The sequence below is a fragment of the Zalophus californianus genome, chromosome 17, assembly GCF_009762305.2.
Source record: "Zalophus californianus isolate mZalCal1 chromosome 17, mZalCal1.pri.v2, whole genome shotgun sequence".
Classification (NCBI taxonomy): Eukaryota; Metazoa; Chordata; class Mammalia; order Carnivora; family Otariidae; genus Zalophus; species Zalophus californianus.
In genome coordinates this window covers 53,375,074-53,394,652 of record NC_045611.1, presented here as the reverse complement: position 1 = coordinate 53,394,652, position 19,579 = coordinate 53,375,074, and the positions used below count along the sequence as shown (strand labels likewise).

The window sequence follows — 19,579 nt, the reverse complement described above, 5'->3', positions numbered from 1 at the left end:
TGAAGTGGAAACGATTATACCCTCTTTAAAAGTGAAAATTGCAGTATTGAGGGTCAGGGTTGCTGTCGGGGGTGGAGATTTCTTGGACTGACGATCATCAAATGGAAAAGAAGTTTCTCCCTCTGTAACTAAGGGAATGAATTTGTTTAGAGTTGTTGGCGGAACGAGGAAAATCTGTCAACAGAGGACCCCCCCCCCCCCCCCCCCGCTACTGGTCGGAGGCTCCCATTGCTGCAGGAGAGATGAAGGTCAGAGCAGCGGAGGGACCGAAGGAGCCCAGGTCTGAGAGGGGGCGGGGCTTCTGTCGTGGGAGGAGCCAAGGCCCTGCCCCCTTCCGTAGGGCGAGTCATTTCCGTCCGCCGAGGAACAGAGATAGCAGCCGGCGGAGTTGCGGGCAGAGAGCCTCGGCGGGAGTTCCCTGGTCGCAAGTGGCAAGTGAGCCACGGTCAGGCACGGTGAGCGTGGGGCCGAGTCGGGGGTGCGCGTGAGGTTCTTGGCCTTTGCCCTGGAACTTTGGGGTCCGGGCTCGCGGCGGGACTGAGCGGGGCGTCGTCGCCTGGGAAACGGCGCGAGCCGGTGGCCGGCGAGAGGGTGGGATTTCCGGAGCCTTCAGCGGAAGAAGGGAAATTCCTGGTCGGGGTGGAGGGGGGAAGAGGAGGCGGGACTTCCTGTGGCAATTTGAGGACGACCTGGCATCCAAACGTGTTTACCTACTTCCCCTTAGGCTGGTGCCAGGGATGGCCGAGGTGGAGGCCCAGGGCCGCCTGTGGCTGGAGAGTCCCCCTGGGGGCGCGCCCCCCATCTTCCTGCCCTCGGACGGGCAAGTCCTTGTCCTGGGCCGGGGACCCTTGACCCAGGTTACGGACCGGAAGTGCTCCAGAAACCAAGGTGGGCGGGGCCGGAGCAGTAGGGGGTGTGGCCCGCTGCGGGAGCGGGAACTCGGTCTTGGGGAAAGGTGGACAGCCAGTCCAGTAAGGGAGCTGCTCGGCCACCGGGCGGGATTGCGTGGTGTAGCTAGTCCTGAAGTTGGTAGGTGCCCGCTGGGGAGCATAGGAAGAGAAATGCTGTGCCCCATCTGGAACTAGCCAAGATCCCTCAGTGGGGAGGGGAGGGAGCCAATCGCGAGACGAGTTGTCAGGCCACCGTGGAGGTTTGAGTCAGGTAACGACCCTTGCCAAGGCGAGAGCCGATCCTATGGTGAAAAATACCTGCTGCTAAGCAGGGCTGGGTGGTAACGGGCAAAGCCGAGGACCTGCCCCTAGCCACACGCGTCATCAAGGAGAAGCCAGTTCTATACGGAAAAATGCCCGCCCTGCCCCTAGGCGAGGGCCTGCGTCCCAGGCGACCCCGAGGCCTCTTATGTGACTACTGCCTGTAAAGGAGACATCCGGTCCCATTTAGGAATAAACTGCTTTCCCCTCCCGAATGGGTTGTATTGTCCCCATCATGTGGCCTGAAGCTGGCCATGCACCCCAGTATGGGGGAAGGCAGTCGCACAAGGATGCACATTCTGACTCCACCCTCTCAACCTTCAGTGGAGCTGGTCGCAGATCCCGGGACCAAGACCGTGGCAGTGAAACAGGTACCAGTTCCTCAGCAAGGCCTGGGAGTGGCGTTGGGGAGGAATGGCAACCCAGCAGGGACCAGCCAGGCCCATTGGAAAAACCTGGTTTGGAGGGAAGAGGGTGTGGCCAGTAGAGAAGAGCCGCCGGACTGCCGCTTCAACGGGTATCCATCCACATTTAAAATTGGATGAGACTGGACACCTGTAACTTTTCCACATCCCTGATTGGTGGTACACAGTGAAGAGGCGGGGCTTACAGGTCTGATTGGCAGGTGGGGAAGGGAAGTCCTTCCAGAAGGTCTTTAATTAGAGGAGGTTATGGGTGGGGGACGCAGCCAGTCACAACTCCTCCCTCTCCCTTTGCAGCTGGGAATTAACCCCTCAACTGCTGGGACCCAGGAGCTGACTCCTGGGTCAGAAGGTTCTCTGAGGGTGGGGGACACACTGTATTTGGTCAACGGCCTCCACCCACTAACGCTGCGCTGGGAAGAGGTCTGCACGCCTGAATCCCAGCAAGACACTCCGCCCGGCACCCCTCCGGTGGCTCCAGACGTGGCAGAGGATGTTGAGCCGCAGAAAAAGCGGATGCGGAAGTCATCCCCCGGCTGGGAGAAGTTCGAGAAGCTGCTAGTGTTTACTGCTCCTGGGGTGAAGCCCCGCAGCAAGGTGAGGGCCAAGCCGAGGGAGCCACACAGACTGGGGACCCCCCACGCAGGTCCTTCAATCTCTCTTAGCCTCCACGTTTTTGAGAAGTGGACCTGATGACAAATTCAGGGAGTGTTGTAAGCCTTGGGGGAATCGATGTATGTCAGCCCCTGCCTGACCCACCGAAACCACAGCAGTGACCACCACCATTGGAGTAGGGCTCCGGAGACCTGGGCTCCCATGCCATCACTCCACCGGCTCCAAGCCCCACTGGTCTCACCAGTAAAATGATGAACCCGTGAAGAGCATGTGGCACACTCCCCAACATGCGGTTAGCACCCAAACAACTTCACTCCTGTGTTTATTTTCACGGTTAGCCTTCTGAGGTGAAGGCCAGGGGAGGTGCGTGAGTAGGATATGAACCTCATTTTAAAACTGCCAGACCCAGGGGCTTAGGAGGAATAGGAGACGGTACAGTGAAGCTTTCAGGCTTTGCACTCAGGTGGTGGGGACCCATCTTTTTTTTTTTTTTTTTTTTTAAGACTTTATTCATTTATTTGACAGAGAGAGACACAGCGAGAGAGGGAATATAAGCAGGGGGAGTGGGAGAGGGAGAAGCAGACTCCCCGCTGGGCAGGGAGCCCGATGCGGGGCTCGATCCCAGGACCCCGGGATCATGACCTGAGCCGAAGGCAGACGCTTAATGACTGAGCCACCCAGGCGCCCCAGCGGGGACCCATCCTTGCCATGCCTTGCCCTTACATAAGATGTGTGGGCTCTCTGTGACTCAGTTTCCCCTCGGGTGACAGGCGAGTGGTAACGTCTCTACCTTGCAGGGGTGATGCAGCCTGTGAGTCCAGGGATTGGAGGCGTAATGGGGTTGCTGTTCCTCTTTTCTTGCTGACGTCAGGTGGCCGGCTTTGATCTGGATGGGACCCTCATCACCACACGCTCTGGGAAGGTCTTTCCCACTGGCCCCAGCGACTGGAGGTGAGAAGAGGCAGAAGAAGGGGGTGAGTGGGGGGCCCCTCTGGGGCCCCAGGTCACCTTGCCACTTTCCCACCTGCCCTAGGATCTTGTACCTTGAGATTCCGCGTAAGCTCCGGGAACTGGATGCTGAGGGCTACAAGGTGTGTGTGCTTCTGTGCGTGGTCACCAGGCTGCAGGGCAGTCTGGGGCCCTGGGGAGGAAGGCACCAGGTGACATCCATGTGCTCCCCAGCTGGTGATCTTCACCAACCAGATGGCCATTGGGCGCGGGAAGCTGCCGGCAGAGGAGTTCAAGGCCAAGGTGGAGGCTGTGGTGGAGAAGCTGGGGCTCCCCTTTCAGGTGTGGCTACAAGGGAGTCTGAGGGCTGTGGAGGTGGGGGGACAGGGACCCAGACAGAGACAGAGATGGAGAGAGAGTGAGGGACAGAGAGGAGGGAACAGAGACCCAGGGAGAAGGCAGAAGAGTCGGGGAGGGGGAGGAGCGGGGACCCCAGGAGCTCTCTTTGGGTTGGTGAGGGTTGGGGTAGCATCCCTGGGACCCACGTGCCCTTGAAGGATTCCAGGAAGGAGCCCAGGATGGTGTCTAACTTCCGCCCATAGGTGCTGGTGGCCACGCACGCCGGCTTGTACCGGAAGCCGGTGATCGGCATGTGGGACCATCTGCGGGAGCAGGTGAGTGGCGGTCTCCCCATGGCTCCCCTCTTCCCTCACGCGGCCCAGCTTCCCCCCTGCAGGTCTCTGGTATTTGGCCTCCTTTCGCTCCCTCCCATCTCCTCCCCTGGTCCTTGCCTCCTGTTTCCACCTGTCCCATTCTGTTGGTTCGCGAGGGCGGCGCTCTTCAACCCTGGGGGTCAGAGTGGTTGAGTGACAAATCAGTCGTTCGTGCGTTCTTTTGTGTGTGCATTTGTTCTGAAGCTCGACAGCTTCTTGAACTGAAGGTTAGTGTACAAGACAGACCTGCTGGGGCGCTCACATACCTGTGAGGGCGCAGGCAATAGGCGCGCAGACCGGGGTGTAAAATAGTGGGAGGGATGAAGCAAGGGAAGGCAGGGTTTACCTACAGTGGTCAGGTAAGGCCTTTCCCAGTTGCCCTGGGAGATCTGAAGCTGGTGAGGGAGGGAGCCATGTGGGTAGCTGGGAAGAGTGGTTTAGGTGGCAGTAGCAGAAGTGTAAAGGTCCTGAGGCAGGGCTGTGACTAGTGTGTTCCGGGACCATGAAGAGGCCTTGGTGGCTGGACCAGAGTGGAGGTTGGGATGAGGGTGGGGCGTGAGGTCAGAGAGCTGGCAGGTGTCAGACAGTGAGGCCTAGTGGGCCAGGGAAGGGTTTCCCTTTTACCCAGCGAGGGAGCAAAGAAGGTGCTCAGGCGCGTTGGGAGGAGAGGAATCTCCGGAAGTAGGAACTGGCACCCTCTGGTGGCCGCTTGGGGAACAGATGGGTGAGGGCAGAAGCCAGGAGCCCAGCCAGCAGCCAGGATCGAACAGTCCAGGATCCAGGTGGTGGCAGTGAAGAGGGGTGAGAAGGGGCCCGACGGCAGAGCCAGCAGGACGTGCTGATGGGCTGGGGCACGAAAGGCCAGAGGTCAGGCCTAACACGGCACAGATGGAGCCGAGCAGCCCGGGGCACCCGTTAGTGTTCTGGGGAAACAGATGCGGGAGTGGGTTCCTCATTGCCTGCGGTCTTGTCACCTGTCCCTCCCCAGGCCAACGAGGGTGTGCCCATCTCCATCGGGGACAGTGTCTTCGTGGGAGGTAAGGACCCAGGGGTGGGGGAGTATGTGGGTCTCCCGGGGCCAGCGGCTTCTGTTCCCAAGGTCACTGGTGGAAAAGGGGGGTGTGTCTTCTGTGTTCCAGACGCAGCTGGACGCCCAGCCAACTGGGCCCCTGGGCGGAAGAAGAAAGACTTCTCTTGTGCAGACCGTCTGGTGAGGCCCCTGTCCCCTCCTCGTCGGGAGCCATGTCCCCACCTTGTCTGACATGTGTCCCTCCAACCCCCACCCAGTTTGCGCTCAACCTCGGCCTGCCCTTCGCCACACCAGAGGAGTTCTTTCTGAAGTGGCCCGTCGCCAGCTTCGTGCTCCCCACCTTTGACCCGGTGAGGCCCTCGGGGCGGGAATGGGGGGCGCGGGGGGATGAGGAGGGGGTCACACTCGTTGTGCCCGCCCCTCCCAGAGAACTGTCTCTCCCTCGGGGCCGCTCTACCTCCCTGAGTCCAGCTCCCTCTTGAGCTCCGACCCTGAAGTGGTGGTCGCCGTGGGATTTCCTGGGGGTGAGACACCCTGACCCCGGGCCTCTAGAAGCCCCCGCCCGGCTCTGGGTCCTCGGGCTGCCCCTGATCCTGCCCCCACCCCCCCACAGCTGGCAAGTCCACCTTCCTCCAGGAGCACCTCGTGTCGGCGGGCTACGTCCACGTGAACAGGGTGAGCCGCCGCGCCCCCCCCCCCAGGCTGGGGGCAGGTCCTTCCTTGCCTGCCCCCCCCTCAGGGTCTCCCCCATGTCCCCTAGGACACGCTGGGCTCGTGGCAGCGCTGTGTGACCACGTGCGAGACCGCTCTAAAGCAAAGGAAACGGGTCGTGATCGACAACACCAACCCAGACCCTCCGAGCCGGGCCAGGTACCGGGGTCCCAGGGCGTGGCCCCCCCGGGGCGGGGTGCTCAGGGCCCCTTCCCAGCCTGGCCCCTTCCCGGCCCCCACAGGTACATTAAGTGTGCCCGGGACGCGGGGGTCCCCTGCCGCTGCTTCCTCTTCACGGCCACCCTGGAGCAGGCACGCCACAACAACCGGGTGAGCTGGCCCGTACCCCTGCTGCCACGCTCCCCTCCGTCCCCCCAATTCCCGGCTCGCCCTCCTGACCCCCGCCCCCCCGCAGTTCCGGGAGATGACAGGCTCCTCTCACGCCCCCGTGTCCGACGTGGTCATGTACGGCTACAGGTGAGCAGCACTGCCGGGGGGGGGGGGGGGGGGGACACGCCAGGCAGCCCCGGGCCGGGTTTCACATTCCGCCGCCCGCCCCCCCCATCACCCTGGCGCCAGGAAGCAGTTCGAGGCCCCGACTCTGGCGGAAGGATTCTCAGCGATCCTGGAAATCCCGTTCCGGCTGAATCTGGAGCCTCCGCTCGAGCGGTTGTACTGCCAGTTCTCGGAGGGCTGAGCGACCCCCACCCCCCCCACCCCCCCCAATAAATTCTGGTTTTCTTTAAGCTTGGGCAGCACTGTGCTGGGAAGAAGGGTGGTCTGCCAGGGGAGGACAGGCCCCCTGGCCAGGCCCCAGGCAGGGCCTCAAGGCCTGGGACTCCGTGGGCTGCGCACTCGCCGGCAGAGGGTGGTAACCATGGCTGTGGGCACCCTCGATAGAAGCTGGGGAACCCCCCAAGGGCAGGACCCCAAAGGAATGGGGGGGGGCCTCTTCCCGGCCTGTGGCTGCCCAGCCGCAAAGCCAACCAAGGAGCACGAGTGATGGGACCCTGAGGATGAGAGCTGGATCCCGCGTTTGGTGAGAAACTGCAGCCTACACTTGATGGGGGGGGGGGGGGGGTCCCAGGTAGTGTTTGCTGCCAGCCGAGTGCGGCCTGTTGAATCCAGAGGGACAGAGGAGCGCCGCCCAGGGAGGACAGGCCACCAGCCACGGCCCACTGGGGACGGAGCAGCCACTGAAGACAGAGGCAGCTCCACAAAGGTGCCCGTGAGCTCAGAAGTGGCCTCCCTCGGAAATCTGTGAGAAACGCACGTTCCCGGTCCCCACCGCTGAAGGACTCAGACCTGGGGCTGGGCTCGTCTCTCCCCCCCCCCCCCCCCACCCCCACCCCAAGGCATCTGCACAGGAGCCTGGTAGCCAACAGGCTTTTAAAAGACTTTATTGGGGACACGTACAGGGGTGGGGACCGTCCTTGGAGACCTCTCCGGCCGCAGTCCGCCATCTCGCTGGAGAGTTGCCATCCCCAGGGGCCCCCGCTCAGAAGCATCGGACCTGGGGGCAGGAGGAGAGTGGGAGGGGCCGGACCAGGCCTCCCAGTGCCCCCCCGGGGCGCGCGCAGCACCGCAGCTCCCGCACCTCCCGGGACCGACAGGAACCGACATGCCTCTCCACTCTCAAGGCCAGGGTCACTGTCTCCCTTCCGAAACCCCAGACACAACCGAGGCCCGCCCCCAACCCAAGCCGGATGCCACTCACCAGTTTTGGCAGGGGCCTCGTCTGTGACTCCTGGAGGGGCCCAGCCTGGGAGTGGCCACTACCCCCCCATCTGTGGGGGAGGAAGGCGGGGAGGAGGCGTCAGCAGGGGGAGGGGGGCGTGAGCAGAGGGGAGGGGAGCCCCGCCCGCTGCCTCACCCCCCGCTGCTGCTGTTCCTGCTCCAGGTTCCGCTGCAGGACCTGCTGCTGGTTGGCAATGACACGCCGGATGCCGTTGACAAAGTTGCTCTGGTCGTGGGGGATGAGGCCGATGAAGATCTTCTTCTCCGACGAGTACAGGAGCATGAGCACGCGCACCTCGCACGACGCCTTGTAGGAAAAGTGCACGCAGCCGGCCTGGCGGGCGCGGAGCGGGGGGTCGGCGCCTGGCGGGGGCGCGGACGCTCCCCCCCAGAGCCACAGGGGTTCCCACATGCAGGCGGCTGCACAGAGGCATCCAGGAGTGGGCAGCGCCCCACCCCGGCGGCCGCACGAGACGCACAGGCCCCCGTGCGCCGCCTCGGCGGGAGCCCTTTCCGAGCGCGCCCACAGTGGAGCCGGAGGGGGGGGGGTGCTCTGCAGGATCTCCTGCGGGAAGGCAAACTTTTAATGCCAGAGAAACACACAGCCCTCCCCTCAGGGACACACACGCATGGCTGTGATCGGATCGGCCGCAGGGCGGACACTGGCCCGGTGCAGCGATAGCTGCGCTTCCACGAGCCCCGGAGGACAACCCGCTTCACCTCGCAGATGGAGAAACTGAGGCAAGACCCACTGGAACATAATTCAGTGCTTAGAGCTCAGGCGGGAAGCAGACAGACCTCCCTGCCTGGCAAGGGGCCTGCGGGAGCCTCGGGTTTTCGCCGGAACACCTTCAGGGATAGGGGCGCCCCGTCCCCAAGGAGAGCAGGAGGAAGGCAGCAGGACCTGGGAGCAACGGCTCTGCGCTCCGTGGCATCAGCCCCTCCAGGCTTTGAGTTAACCCTGGGCCTGCCTCTGGGCCTCGGTTTCCCCAACTGTAAAATGCGATCAGGACAGCAGATCCCCAGCGGAGTCCGTGGACTGGGAGCCACCAGGCGTCTAGGCACAAGGCCAACCTGCAGTCACCGGGGCCACCACGGTGCTCCCCCAGCTGGTGTGGAGAAACAGTTGCTGTCCCTCATCTGGTTCTTACAGCCAGCCCGCCCAGCGGCCCACGCCCCACTCACAAAACCGTTGTCCATGATCCGGCAGAGGCTCTTCAGCGTTTCCAAGTCCTTGGTGAAGTGGAACTGCACCAGGCGAGAGTTCCGGAACAGCGGCACCAGGGTGGTCTGCGTGGAAGCCAGGGCAGCTCTGTGATGCACAAGCCCTGCCTCCGCACAGTCCCCACACCATGGTGGCACCTACTTACAACCTCGGACAGGTCCTGTGGGGGGAACCCCCCCCCCGGGGGAGCTGCTCTCCACACCTGCCTGCCTGCACTTGTCACAGAGGCCAGCCACCGGCCACAGGGCCCTTGCACATGCCATCTCTTGATCCAGAATGGTCTCCATCCGGCAGCCCCAGGGTCCCCTCCTCCACGAAGCCCTGTGGGCAGCCCGTGGCCCCAAGGTCTACACTGGCCGTGGCACAGGCATGGCAGGCCTAGAGCCCGTCACACTCACCAGCAGCTGCTGCGGGATGAGCTGCATGTACAGCTTCCTCGGCCACTGCTCAGTCCTCCTGTGGGGCACAAGGGGACAAGGGTCAGGAAGCTGGGTCTCACCGGGACCCTGCCTCTGCCCTCACCCTGCCCCATACTCACAGAATCTCCCCTTGGTTCACATAGACGTGCGAGGGCAGCCACCTCTTGGACCGACTATTGGGCTCAGGCCTGGGCTTTTGGGGAGAGGAAGGGGATGACATCAGGAGTGGAGCGGCGCCCCAGTCAGCGAGCATATGCTGGGCTCAAGATCACCCACGTCCCCCCAGCACTCACCTCTTGCCACTCCATGACGCCACTCCACGCCAGGAACTTGTTGTTGACGATCTGAACTGGGCCTGCGACACCACCAGGGCCCACTGCCTGCAGGAGCAGGAAAGGGGGGCTAGTGCCCGGGAGCGCCCCAGAGAAGGCTTCTGGGAAACCTCAGCCCCGCCTTGAAGACCCTCGCCCCAGCCTCCTTTCTGGCTCCTCAGCTTCCAGTCTGCCCGCAGCCCCAGGGGACTCCCCAATGCTGGTCCTACCCTTCACTTGCTCATAGACCTCCCATGGCTCCCAAATGCCCGGGAACAAGTCTCAGATGCTCAACCTGGGGCACCAACTCCAGAGGCTCTGCCTCTAAGAACTGGACAGCCCTGTAGTTTGTTGCACATACAGGGACACCAGGGAGAAGGGAGACAGCATTCACAAGTAACTCGTAGGTCAGGTGAGCTAGGACACACCGTCACCCTCCAGAGCCTTCCAGCCACACGCGGCACTCCCCACGAGCCTGCCTAGCCACGTCCCTGCCCCGCCCCACACGGGCGTCCCTCCTGGCACGAACCGCCCTCCACGACGCCCTGTGCTCTTCCAAGCCTCACTGACATGCCCGCTGCCCGGGGACCCGAGGCCTGGCCTGGGCGCTGCCAGCCCACCTGTTTGCGCGTGGTGATGACCTGCCGGATGGCGTTGACAAAGCCGCTCTGGTCGTAGGGAATGAGGCCCATGAAGATCTTCTTCTTGGACGAGTACAGGAGCATGAGCACCCGCACCTCGCAGGGGGAAATGTGGGGGAAGAGCATACACCCCGCCTGGGGGAGGGGAACAGGACGTCAGGGAGCCCGGCGCGTTGCCAAGGGGCCAGACACCCCCCTGGGCGTGCACTGTGCTGTCCCCCGCACCTGGGGAGTCCGGGGTCACCTCTGGGGGGTGAGGAGCCCGCGAGGGCTCCTCCCACCCACGTCCCCCTCTTGATGCCAGTCCCGTCCCTGAGAGCAGGACCTGCCTTTGCTAACGGGGCCAGAACAGCCTCCAGAGAAGCCCTGGGTGCAAACCCAGCTCTGCTTCCTCCCACAGTGACCTGACGCCAGTCGCCTTATGCTCCTGGACCTCAGTTTTCCTGTCTGTAAAGTGGCCTGGTCACAGTAGCCTCCACAGTCAGCGCCACATAAACATTTGTCACATGAGATCCTAGTGCCTCCTCGGTGGGACCTGGGAAACCAGGAGTCTGACGGATCCCTCCGTCAGGGCTGTCGGGACGAAGGGGCGTGCACTTCGGAGAGTCCCCAGGCTACCAGCCTGCCATCTCTTGTCACCCAGGGACCACTTGCTCTGGGAGCTTGTCCCCCACCTTCCTGGACCCACGTGCAGCCATCGGCCCTCCCTACAGCCTGAGGGCCCCGCCGGCCACACACAGCAGCCCCTCCACAGCGTGGTGCCGAACTAACGGGGGACCAGTCAGGCAAGAGCCCCCGCACCGGACAACCCCTGGTCTGTCCGGCCCGACGGAACGGGAACCTGCCTGGACACGGGGTCATGGCCCACACAGCACCTGGAGACAGGAGGATGGTAGAGGGAGGAGGGGTGCTGGTCCCAAAAGGGACCGGGGACTAGAAGGGACCCCAGAGCTGAGTCCTGTGGTGTCCTGGGCAGACAACCTGCTCTCATCGCATGTCCCCCCATACTGGCACCTGTCCCCTTCCACAGCCAGACTCCTGTGCTGAAACCAGAGTCCGGATGAGGCCCAGACTGGGGGGGCCACAGAGACCACGCTGAGATTCACTTCCTGGCTGCCCAGCCCCACGGCTGCCCCAGCCTGTGGCTACAGGGCGTTTGCCACACACGCAAATCACTGCCGCAAGCACCTTCCACAAACTTCTAACAGCCCAAAGGACTGAGTCCCGCCGTGAGCCCCACGTGCCAGAGGAGGAAAGGGCCCCAACACAGAGCATCACAGAGTATCCCCGCCGCCTTCCGTCAGTAGGTCCCCGTCACGTGCTGTGTCCCCAACAGGCTCCTGGGTCCCCGGAGAGCCAGCGGGGCCCTCTACTCACTCGTGTCCCCGACGAGCGCTGGCCGAGGTCCAGGAGCCAGAGGCAGGGGCGCTCCCGTAGGCCCTGCTCTGCCTGAGACCCTCACTCACCGAGGCCACAGAGAAAAAGCGCCCCTGGGGCCCCTGCCCCCCCCACCCCCGCCCCCTCTACTCACGAAGCCGTTGCCCATCACACGGCAGAGCCCCTTGAGAGAGTCGCAGTCTCTGTTGGTGAAGTGGAACTGAGCCAGCTGGGAGTTGCGGAACAGGGGGCCCAGGGTGGTCTGCGGGCAACAACGGGGCCTCTGGGTCACCGCTGGGGGGCAGGGGGCTGCAGGGAGCGGGTCGCGGGGGGCCGGAGGTGGGTCTTACCAGCAGCTGCTGCGGGATGAGCTGCATGATCAGCTTCTGGGGCCACTGGTCCGTCTCCCTGCGGGGGGTGGAGGTCAGGGGAGGCCCAGCGCTCCCCGCCGGGCCGTCCGCCCCCCGCGCGCCACCCCCCCCCACGTGCCCACCGCGACTCACAGGTTCTCGCCCTGGTTCACGTAGGCCTGGCAGGGGAGGGCCCGCTTCAGCTTCGCTGTGGAGTCGGAGTAGGGTCTGCGCTTCTGTCGTGGGAGCGGGAGGGGTCACTGGACACCACCGAGATGCCCCGGCCTGCCCCACCCGCAGGGCCAGCCCCCAGCCCCCACGGGGACTCACAAGGGGCCCGGCCACAGCTCACCTCCTGCCACTCAAGGACGCCACTCCAGGCCAGCAGCTTGTTGCTGAGCCGGTGCTCGCCCACAGCCAGGCCCCCGAGGGCGAGCCCAGGCGAGGAGGGCCCAATGGGACCCAAGGCTCCAAAGACCCGAGCACCTTGCTGCAGCAGAGGGGAGCGGGGAAACTGAGGCTGAGGGACCCGCAAGGGCAGGCTGCCCCCTCCCCACATACATCCCAACGTTCAGACCCAAATACCCTGCTCAGAAACTCCTGGGACCACATCCAAAGCCCCTGTCCCAGGGGTCAAGACCCCAAGTAGCTGATCTCCACGTCTTTTTCCTGCCACTACTCCAGAACCCGAGACCCCCAGATCCCACTTGTCACTTCAGCAATGGTCCCCGTCACCTTCCAGACCCTGCTCCAGCTGCGCTCTCGGCCTGGAATGCCATCCCACCCCCTTCAGGAGATGCCATCCATTCACGCCCCTGGCCTGAGCAACTCTTGGTCCCTCTGTCCTGACCCAACTCAGAAACCAGCCCTCTGGGGGCCCAAGGCCTCATCGAAGCTCCCACAATGCAGAGGCCAGCCCGGACTGTGACTGGCTGCCTGGTACACTGGTGTGCCCCAACGCGCCCATGCTCAAAATTCTTCTAAAGCTCCGCATGGCCCTCAAGAGGAAGTCTGGACTCTCCCCCTCTAGCTCCCTCCAACCCTTCCAGGTGGTCACAGGCCCTCCTACCCTTGCAGACCCCGTGTTGCAACCACCCCAGGGTGACCTCAGGGGGTGGAGAAGGTAAAGCCAAACAAACGGAACCATCCAGGAAGGCAGGGAGACTTTTGGAACAGGGAGTGTAACACCTGGAGGAGTCTCAAACACAACATCTCGAGAGCGTTTGCAGAACACCAGGAGAACGTTCCAGCAATAAAGCCAAGGAAAGCTCCACATTCTACTCTTCACAGGGCACTCTAACAGCTCTTTTTTTTTTTTAAACCAAAAACGTCTCAAAGCAAACAAGGGAAGGCTTTGGAACAAGCTGGCAACAAGAAACCCCTGAAAACCTCACTCTTAAATGCCTCCGAGCAGCAAAAAAACTGTAACGGTTGTTGTTACTTTTTATCTTACTACTAATAGGTATCCTCTGCATTTCCTACAATGCACACAGATGCCTTTTGTCCCAGAAGGACAGGCACGAAAAGTTGTATTTTGTGGGGGCTTAAAAAGTAAAAAAAAAAACAAAACCTGAACCAGCATGTCCTCCATCTGGGCAGGTGATTCTGGAATTTGGGCAATGGTATCAGGAAAAAAACCAGGGAGCATCTTACTGTAGGAACGTGTTGTTACGCCTTCAGGGCCAGACTGAGTCTGAGACGCAGGATGGGCGTTGAAGCCCTGAGTGCTTAGGTGCCACAGGTGGGGCATAGAACATCTGAGAATAGGTCCTTAGAGCACACCGCTGAAGGGCCTTTAGAGATCCCGGTGAATGCACTTAAGGATCCAGCACAGCGTAAACTGCAGGCGCACGTGTTTAAAGTCTGCTTTGTCTGGGAAGGCAAGCTGACCATGCAGGACCTGAAAGATGTTTTGGTCTAGAATGTAAAGGCCAGGAACGCTTATCTTAAAGCGCAGGTCTACCTGCAACAACAAGGCGGGCACATCAAAGTGGAGGACTGCGCTGAGGGACTAGGCTTAAAACCAATCCTAAAGGAAACCTCCCCAGTGGGCAAGTGTGTGAAAAATTTGGCTGTGTCTCTGACATGTGAATTGTTTACTACACAGGGAGGCCTGTTTCCTTAGGATGCACGTTTAAAGACCCAGGAAACGCTTCTGAACTACATGTGACTGCTCAACTAGAGGGGTGAGCCAGTGCAGCAAAGGGAGGTTTGGGGAGGTATTTAGAGACTTTGGTATCTAAGTTTAAGATCCGAGGAAGCCTGTTTAAGGCTTGTGTGGGGCTGCCACAGCTGCATGCCATGCACAGGACGGGGCAGTGTGCGAAAGAAAGAAGCGAACTCCAGAGCCAGCCTAGGGCAAAACGCACATCTGGGCAAGCGTGAAACGTCAGGATGTGCAGTTTTACTATTGTAGGTACGCCTGAAGATTTTTGCGGGCATATTTTGGGTCTGGGGAAGCGTGTATAGTTAATGTACCTGCAAAGCCAGATGTTTACGTTTGGGCTTGTTGCACTCCGTAAGGGCATCCCACATCTGGGCGGGCATGCAAATCCTGGGCGCACACGCCACGGGCGCCGTGCGGACGCGCGCGGGCCCGGAGAAGAACACCCCCCCGGTGCAACACCTGAGCACGCGAGTGCAAAGACGCGGGCCCCTCTCGCCGCGGCCCCTCAGCCCCCTCCCCCATTTCCAGATTTCCTGCCCGAAGAGAGACCCAACTTTCCAATTGGAAAAACAAGCGGGCACGCCGCCCGCCCGCCCCCCACCCCTCTTTTAAATCGGGACGCGGAGTCAGCAGTAATTTGAGCCCTCCCCGCCCCCGTACCCCACCCCCGCCACCCCAGCCCAAACGCGCAACAAAGGGGAGAGCCCGGCGCGTACCACCCGGGGGGGGGTTCCACGGGGGAGCCCGGCCCTAAACGGGACCACCCCCGGGACCACCCGGAGACCCCAGAGAGGAGGAAGCCGTGGACAAAGACCCGAGCCCGGGGGAGGGGCTGGCGGGGGCGGGGCCGTGGAAGGCTCTGGAAAAAAGGCGGGGGGCTCACCATGGGAGGGGCCGAACGGGCCCGGATCCGCGGCGGCTGCGGGCCGCGGGGGCTGGCTGGCCAGGAGCGCGAGCGGGCGGCGCGCACCGTAAGGGGCCGCGGGGGGCGACCGCGACCCCCGAGGGGGCCCCCAGCGCCGGAGCGGTGCGGAGCGCGGCGCGGACGGACCATGGCGGGCGCGGGCCGAGAGGGTTGGGGGTTGCCACGGGCCGCACGGGGGCTGCGGGCTCCACCGACTGAGGGGCGCGGGCGCGCGGCTTCGGGGGAGACGGGCTGAGCTGTACCACGCGCGGGGGACGCGCCGCCGGAGAGGGGTCGCCGCGGCCAAACCACTGCGGCGAGCGGGGGAGCGCGGCGCGTACCAAGAGCGTCCGCGAGGGGGCGTGGCCGGGCTGTACCAAAATAGGCCCGGGGAGCCTCAGGAAACGGAGAGGGTGTGTGGGGCGGGGAACACGGCCATTGGAAGATACTCTGGGCGGCTCGAGCTACAGGGGGAGGAACTGAGAGGACGTGTGTGCCACAGCTTCAGGGGGGGTGTGGCGGGAGCGGCCACACCGAAGAGTGCGGGGGGGATTGATGAACGTAGAAGGCGATACCAAGTTGGCTACGGACTGGGGGAGAGGATACCAAAAGACCCTACCCTGAGTCCCGGACGCGCGGAGCCGGGAGACTACACCAACACACCTCAGGAAGAGGAGCAATAAAGAATAGTGGGCCTGGGGGTAAAGGAACCTACCTAAAAGTTTGGGGATACAGATCATACCTTGCACCAGGGGAGGACTTAATGTTTGAAGGCAGTGACGTGGCTAGGTGGGCCGGAGACCACAAGTCCCAGCGGCCCCCGCGCGGCCTAGGCGGGGCCAGGGATCCCAAGAGAGGCCGCCAGTCACTGCTGCGTGTCCATTGGCCCCCGCACCCTAGGCTCCGCCCACCGCCCTAGGTACCTCCTCCGGCTAAGCCGCCCGCCTCTCAGGGCCGTTCATTGATTCACTCATTCACTCAACTATTGCTTGGCTGCGTATTCACTTACTAGAAGTTGTGTGACATTTGTTTAAATTTGCCTGTTTCCGAATCGTGGATAACGGGTACCCGTAAAGAGGTTATAAGGATTATGAGTTAAAGTAGTAGGATCGGTACTCAGCATGGTAACGACTTAAATGTTAACTTTTCTTTTTCTTTAAAAAAAAAAAAAAGTCATTGTGATGAACACCCGGTGATTAAAATAAAAATTTTTAAAAAATCATTATGAGTACTACTGTTTCCAGTATGCGCGGGCAGTAAGTATACTGTGATGACCAAAACAGACTGGGTCCCTCACAGAGACCAAGATCCACTGGAGATGACAATCAGTTTGGGATACGAATAATGCAAATAAATGCACAGGACAATGGCATGGTGACCATGAGGAGTCAAGGAAGTGACCTTTACTTGGGTCATTCTATTTGGGCTGGAAGAGTCCTAAGATGAGGGAACAGCAAGGGCACAAGTCCTGAGAGTGGAAGGAGAGTAAGGGAAGTGCGCGTAGCTGGGGCGGATTGAGGGTGGAGGAGAGCGGTGGAAATAGGGAGATGCTGGGGTCCACAAGCAGAGTCCTGTGGCTTCGGGATGGAATTTGAATTTTAATCTCACTTTGCTGGGGAACCACTGGAAGGTTTTCAACAAGGGAGTGACATAGACTCACTTAGTTTTGAACAGATTGTTCATAGAATGCATAGAAACATGCACACAGTATCTCTACAAGTCTATAGAGACAGGTGGGACCCACAGTCGCCTCTGAGGAGAGAAGGCAACAGACTGAGGGAATGGGGCCACCGGGGTGGAAGGGAGAGTCACTTTACTCTCTTGGACTATTTGGAATTCTCACTGTATGCAAATGTTGCCTACTGAAAAATGACCTTTGAAATATTTAAATCTTTTCTGAAGGATTCCCCTGGCTGCCATGTTGAAAACAAGATGGAAGGGGAGCAATGAAAGCCAAAGGGCAGAGAGAAGACTGTGCTAATAATCCAGACAGGAGGCACAGATGGGATGGACACAGGCAGGGCGGCCACAGTGGAGGTGGTCGTTTACACAGTTCATTTCAAGCTGGAACCCAAAGGACTTGTGTAGAGAGTGAGAGAAAAGGAGGGAAGCATGAGGCCAAGGCGTCTGCCTGTACAGGGATGCTGCTTAGTGAAAGGGAGCCAACTCTGGGCGCAGGCGGAAATCCCTGCTTCCATTTGTGATGTGTTAATTTTGAGATGTCGACTAAGCAATGTGGATAGGGGAGTCTGGAGATAGAACTTCAGGAGTCTTCCGTGCCCGAATTAATGAGACACTGAGATCACAAAGAGCACGTGTGTAGACAGGGACCAGGACACTCCATCCCTTTAGAGGTGAGAGTCCTGAGGAGCAACCAGCAAATGAGACAGAGGAGTGGCCCGTGAAATCGGAGAAGCCCTGAGCCAGGATGTATTTACCCCCACCCACGAAGCCGCCTGTGCAACCCTGAGTTCCAAATCTGACTTGGATTGTGACCAAATGGAGTCTGTGTTCTCTGGACCCAGACCGTAAGTTAGATATCAACGGTTACCTCCAGACCCCTGACAACCACCCACGTCAGGACAACCGACCACTGGCAGCAGGAAGGAGACAGAACCACAGGGACAGAAGCCTCTTTAATCTCCCTGAATCCTCATTTCTCACCATTCCCCTTGGTCCAAGACTTCACAGTCTCTTGCCTAGATCACCCTCCTAACTCTTGCCGCCATGTCTCTCCCTTCACTAATCAAAACACTCTAGTGGCTTCCCAGTCCCCTTAGAATTCAACACAAACTTCCTCTAATGCCCCCATGGTGGACCCCTGCTGTTCTATCCAGACTGATCTCTTCCACATCCTTCCTGCTCTCCATCATCCTTCAGCTCCCATCAGGACACATGTGTGGGCACGAATTCCCAGGATTGTATAAGCAGAGAGAAAGCTGTGCCAGGATACACTCCAGCGGGAGCAAAATGAAAACATCCCAGAACGTGAAATAAAAACGTAGGCTGAAATTCTAAGTCGTACTACAGTACAGCCCTCTGAAGCCAAATGGCTTACCCAGTGTGCCAGTTTGAAAGACAGCTGCCCATTTCATCTGTAAAACCTGCCGTCCAGGCTAGCAGGCTGGTATGACTAAGCAATTTTGCTCCCATCTGGGATGCTGTATGCTTCCTGCAAAGTAGCAGTCTGCTACCAAACCTGTTTATGCCAGTTGCTCTTAAGTTAATAACTTAATCCTATCAAACCAATAAAATATTAACGCAAGAGAGTTGTTTATATGGAGAGCAGGTTGCCCGCATTGGAGAAATAGAAGTGAGTTGCTTAAAAAAAAAAAAAAAAGACAAAACAGCGGCGCCTTGGTGGCTCAGTTGGTTGAGCATCTGACTCAATTTAGACTCAGGTCATGATCTCATGGGTCACGGGATCAAGCCCCAAGTCGGGTTCTGAGCTCATCGGGGAGTCTGCTTGAGATTGTCTCTCTCCCTCTGCCCCTCCTCCGCTTCCAGCAGGATTTATTGACTTTTAGAGAGAGATTGAGAACTTGTGAGAACAAGTCGGGGGAGGGGCAGAGGGAGAGAGAGAATCTCAAGCAGATTCCCTGCTGTGCTCAGACCTGACACAGGGTTTGATCCCATGACCCATGAGATCATGACCTGAGCAAAATTCAAGTCGGGCTGCTTAACCAACTGAGCCACCCAGGTGCACCAATAAATCTTAAAAAAAAAAAAAAAAAAAGACAAACACTGGAAATTATAAATGACTTGTGCTTTGTGGATGTAGTTTTTACAAGATTATGATGTATGATAAATGGGAGACCAATACTTAAAGAAAAGGTCTTGGTCCTACCCAAAGAGATGAATGTCTGTTTAAATGTTCTTGGTTAAAACAAAACATTTAAAGTGTTCAGATGCTCATTAGTGCTATCTGCCATATATTTTGAACTCCACTTTGCCCAGCAATGAAAAGGATTGCACTTCCTGACCCCATATGGTCCAGTGGGGCTATGTGATGAATTCTGGCCAGTGAGATATGAGCAAAATGACATATGTGAATTCGGTCCAGAGCCATTTAATTACTAGCGCAAGCCCAGAGCTCCCTATGCCTTTCCCATGCTTCTGGCAATATTCAAGATCTATTAGCAGTGGCTCCAAGCTGACCCTCTATGTAACAGGAGGGAGAAAACCCACCTTTGCTACTTCAAGTCACTGCAATTTGGAAGTTGTTTTTGCAGCCCAACCCAGCCCACCCTGACATATAAATGTCCTTTTCAAATAATCCCACTTAACCAACCTGAGTTTACTAAAAGGGCAAATTGGGAGTACATATGGGTTGGATATGTATGTGACACAGACAAGAACACAAAGGCAACACGGACAAATAAAAATGCTTCACACAACAAAATGGGAGTAAAGAGATCTCTGTCTTGAAGATTCTTTGTTTTTTGGTTTCACAATTACAAAATAATGTTTAAAAAAAAAAACGGTCTGGGGATGCCTGGGTGGCTCAGTCGGTTAAGCGTCTGCCTTCGGCTCAGGTCATGATCCCGGGGTCCTGGGATCGAGCCCCGCATCGGGCTCCCTGCTCGGCGGGAAGCCTGCTTCTCCCTCTGCCTCTGCCCCTCCCCCACCACTCTAGTTCTCTCCCCTCCCCCCGAAATAAAATTAAAGAAATCTTTAAAAAAAAGAAAAGAAAAAGTCTGCCTGATACGTGCTCTTCAGGCTGTATATATTCTTCCTTAAACTTTCTCATCATGATTTCTACTTATCTGTGGCTCCCACATTAGCCTGGGAGCTTTGT

The 19,579-nt window shown here is 59.4% G+C and overlaps 2 protein-coding genes across 6 annotated transcripts; one reads left to right on the top strand and one right to left on the bottom strand.

Moving 5' to 3' along the window:
* The first annotated feature begins 346 nt into the window (after positions 1-346).
* LOC113936079 (polynucleotide kinase 3'-phosphatase) lies at positions 347-6,986 on the top strand. 3 transcript variants are annotated; one of them, XR_004819753.1, is made up of 18 exons: positions 347-455; positions 725-888; positions 1,536-1,582; positions 1,931-2,230; positions 3,120-3,199; positions 3,282-3,339; positions 3,431-3,538; positions 3,799-3,870; positions 4,898-4,946; positions 5,025-5,119; positions 5,197-5,289; positions 5,367-5,463; positions 5,553-5,614; positions 5,700-5,809; positions 5,893-5,980; positions 6,066-6,127; positions 6,230-6,689; positions 6,779-6,986. XR_004819753.1 is itself a non-coding variant. In XM_027618981.2 (17 exons), the coding sequence occupies exons 2-17, from the start codon at positions 738-740 to the stop codon at positions 6,345-6,347; spliced, it is 1,590 nt and encodes a 529-aa protein (XP_027474782.2). In that variant the 5' UTR covers positions 347-455; positions 725-737; the 3' UTR covers positions 6,348-6,986. The 3 variants fall into 3 exon arrangements, 2 of the variants coding, with proteins under 2 accessions (XP_027474782.2, XP_027474783.2); XM_027618981.2 differs by having other exon boundaries at positions 6,230-6,986; XM_027618982.2 differs by having other exon boundaries at positions 5,049-5,119; positions 6,230-6,985.
* Positions 6,987-7,034: 48 nt separating this feature from the next.
* Positions 7,035-15,142, bottom strand: PTOV1 (PTOV1 extended AT-hook containing adaptor protein). Of its 3 annotated transcripts, none has more exons than XM_027619857.2 (13): positions 14,761-15,142; positions 12,063-12,200; positions 11,864-11,946; positions 11,711-11,768; positions 11,515-11,622; positions 9,963-10,118; positions 9,325-9,411; positions 9,151-9,224; positions 9,011-9,068; positions 8,573-8,677; positions 7,566-7,721; positions 7,368-7,437; positions 7,035-7,163 (listed from the first exon to the last, which is right to left on the bottom strand). In XM_027619857.2, the coding sequence occupies exons 1-12, from the start codon at positions 14,929-14,931 to the stop codon at positions 7,426-7,428; spliced, it is 1,206 nt and encodes a 401-aa protein (XP_027475658.1). In that variant the 5' UTR covers positions 14,932-15,142; the 3' UTR covers positions 7,035-7,163; positions 7,368-7,425. The 3 variants fall into 3 exon arrangements, with proteins under 3 accessions (XP_027475658.1, XP_027475657.1, XP_027475659.1); XM_027619856.2 differs by having other exon boundaries at positions 7,524-7,721; positions 14,761-15,139; XM_027619858.2 differs by lacking the exon at positions 14,761-15,142 and adding an exon at positions 14,189-14,413 and having other exon boundaries at positions 7,524-7,721.
* Between the last annotated feature and the right edge of the window lie 4,437 nt (positions 15,143-19,579).

Coding starts and splice junctions, on each gene's coding strand:
- PTOV1 (XM_027619856.2), bottom strand. CDS start 14,931: ATGGTCCGTCCGCGCCGCGCTCCGCACCGCTCCGGCGCTGGGGGCCCC. Junction 11,769..11,863: donor GTGAACCAGGGCGAGAACCT/GTGAGTCGCGGT, acceptor CACCCCCCGCAG/GGAGACGGACCAGTGGCCCC. Junction 10,119..11,514: donor GTGTGATGGGCAACGGCTTC/GTGAGTAGAGGG, acceptor CCCCTCCCCCAG/GCGGGGTGTATGCTCTTCCC.
- LOC113936079 (XM_027618981.2), top strand. CDS start 738: ATGGCCGAGGTGGAGGCCCAGGGCCGCCTGTGGCTGGAGAGTCCCCCT. Junction 3,539..3,798: donor AGCTGGGGCTCCCCTTTCAG/GTGTGGCTACAA, acceptor TTCCGCCCATAG/GTGCTGGTGGCCACGCACGC. Junction 5,810..5,892: donor GACCCTCCGAGCCGGGCCAG/GTACCGGGGTCC, acceptor CGGCCCCCACAG/GTACATTAAGTGTGCCCGGG.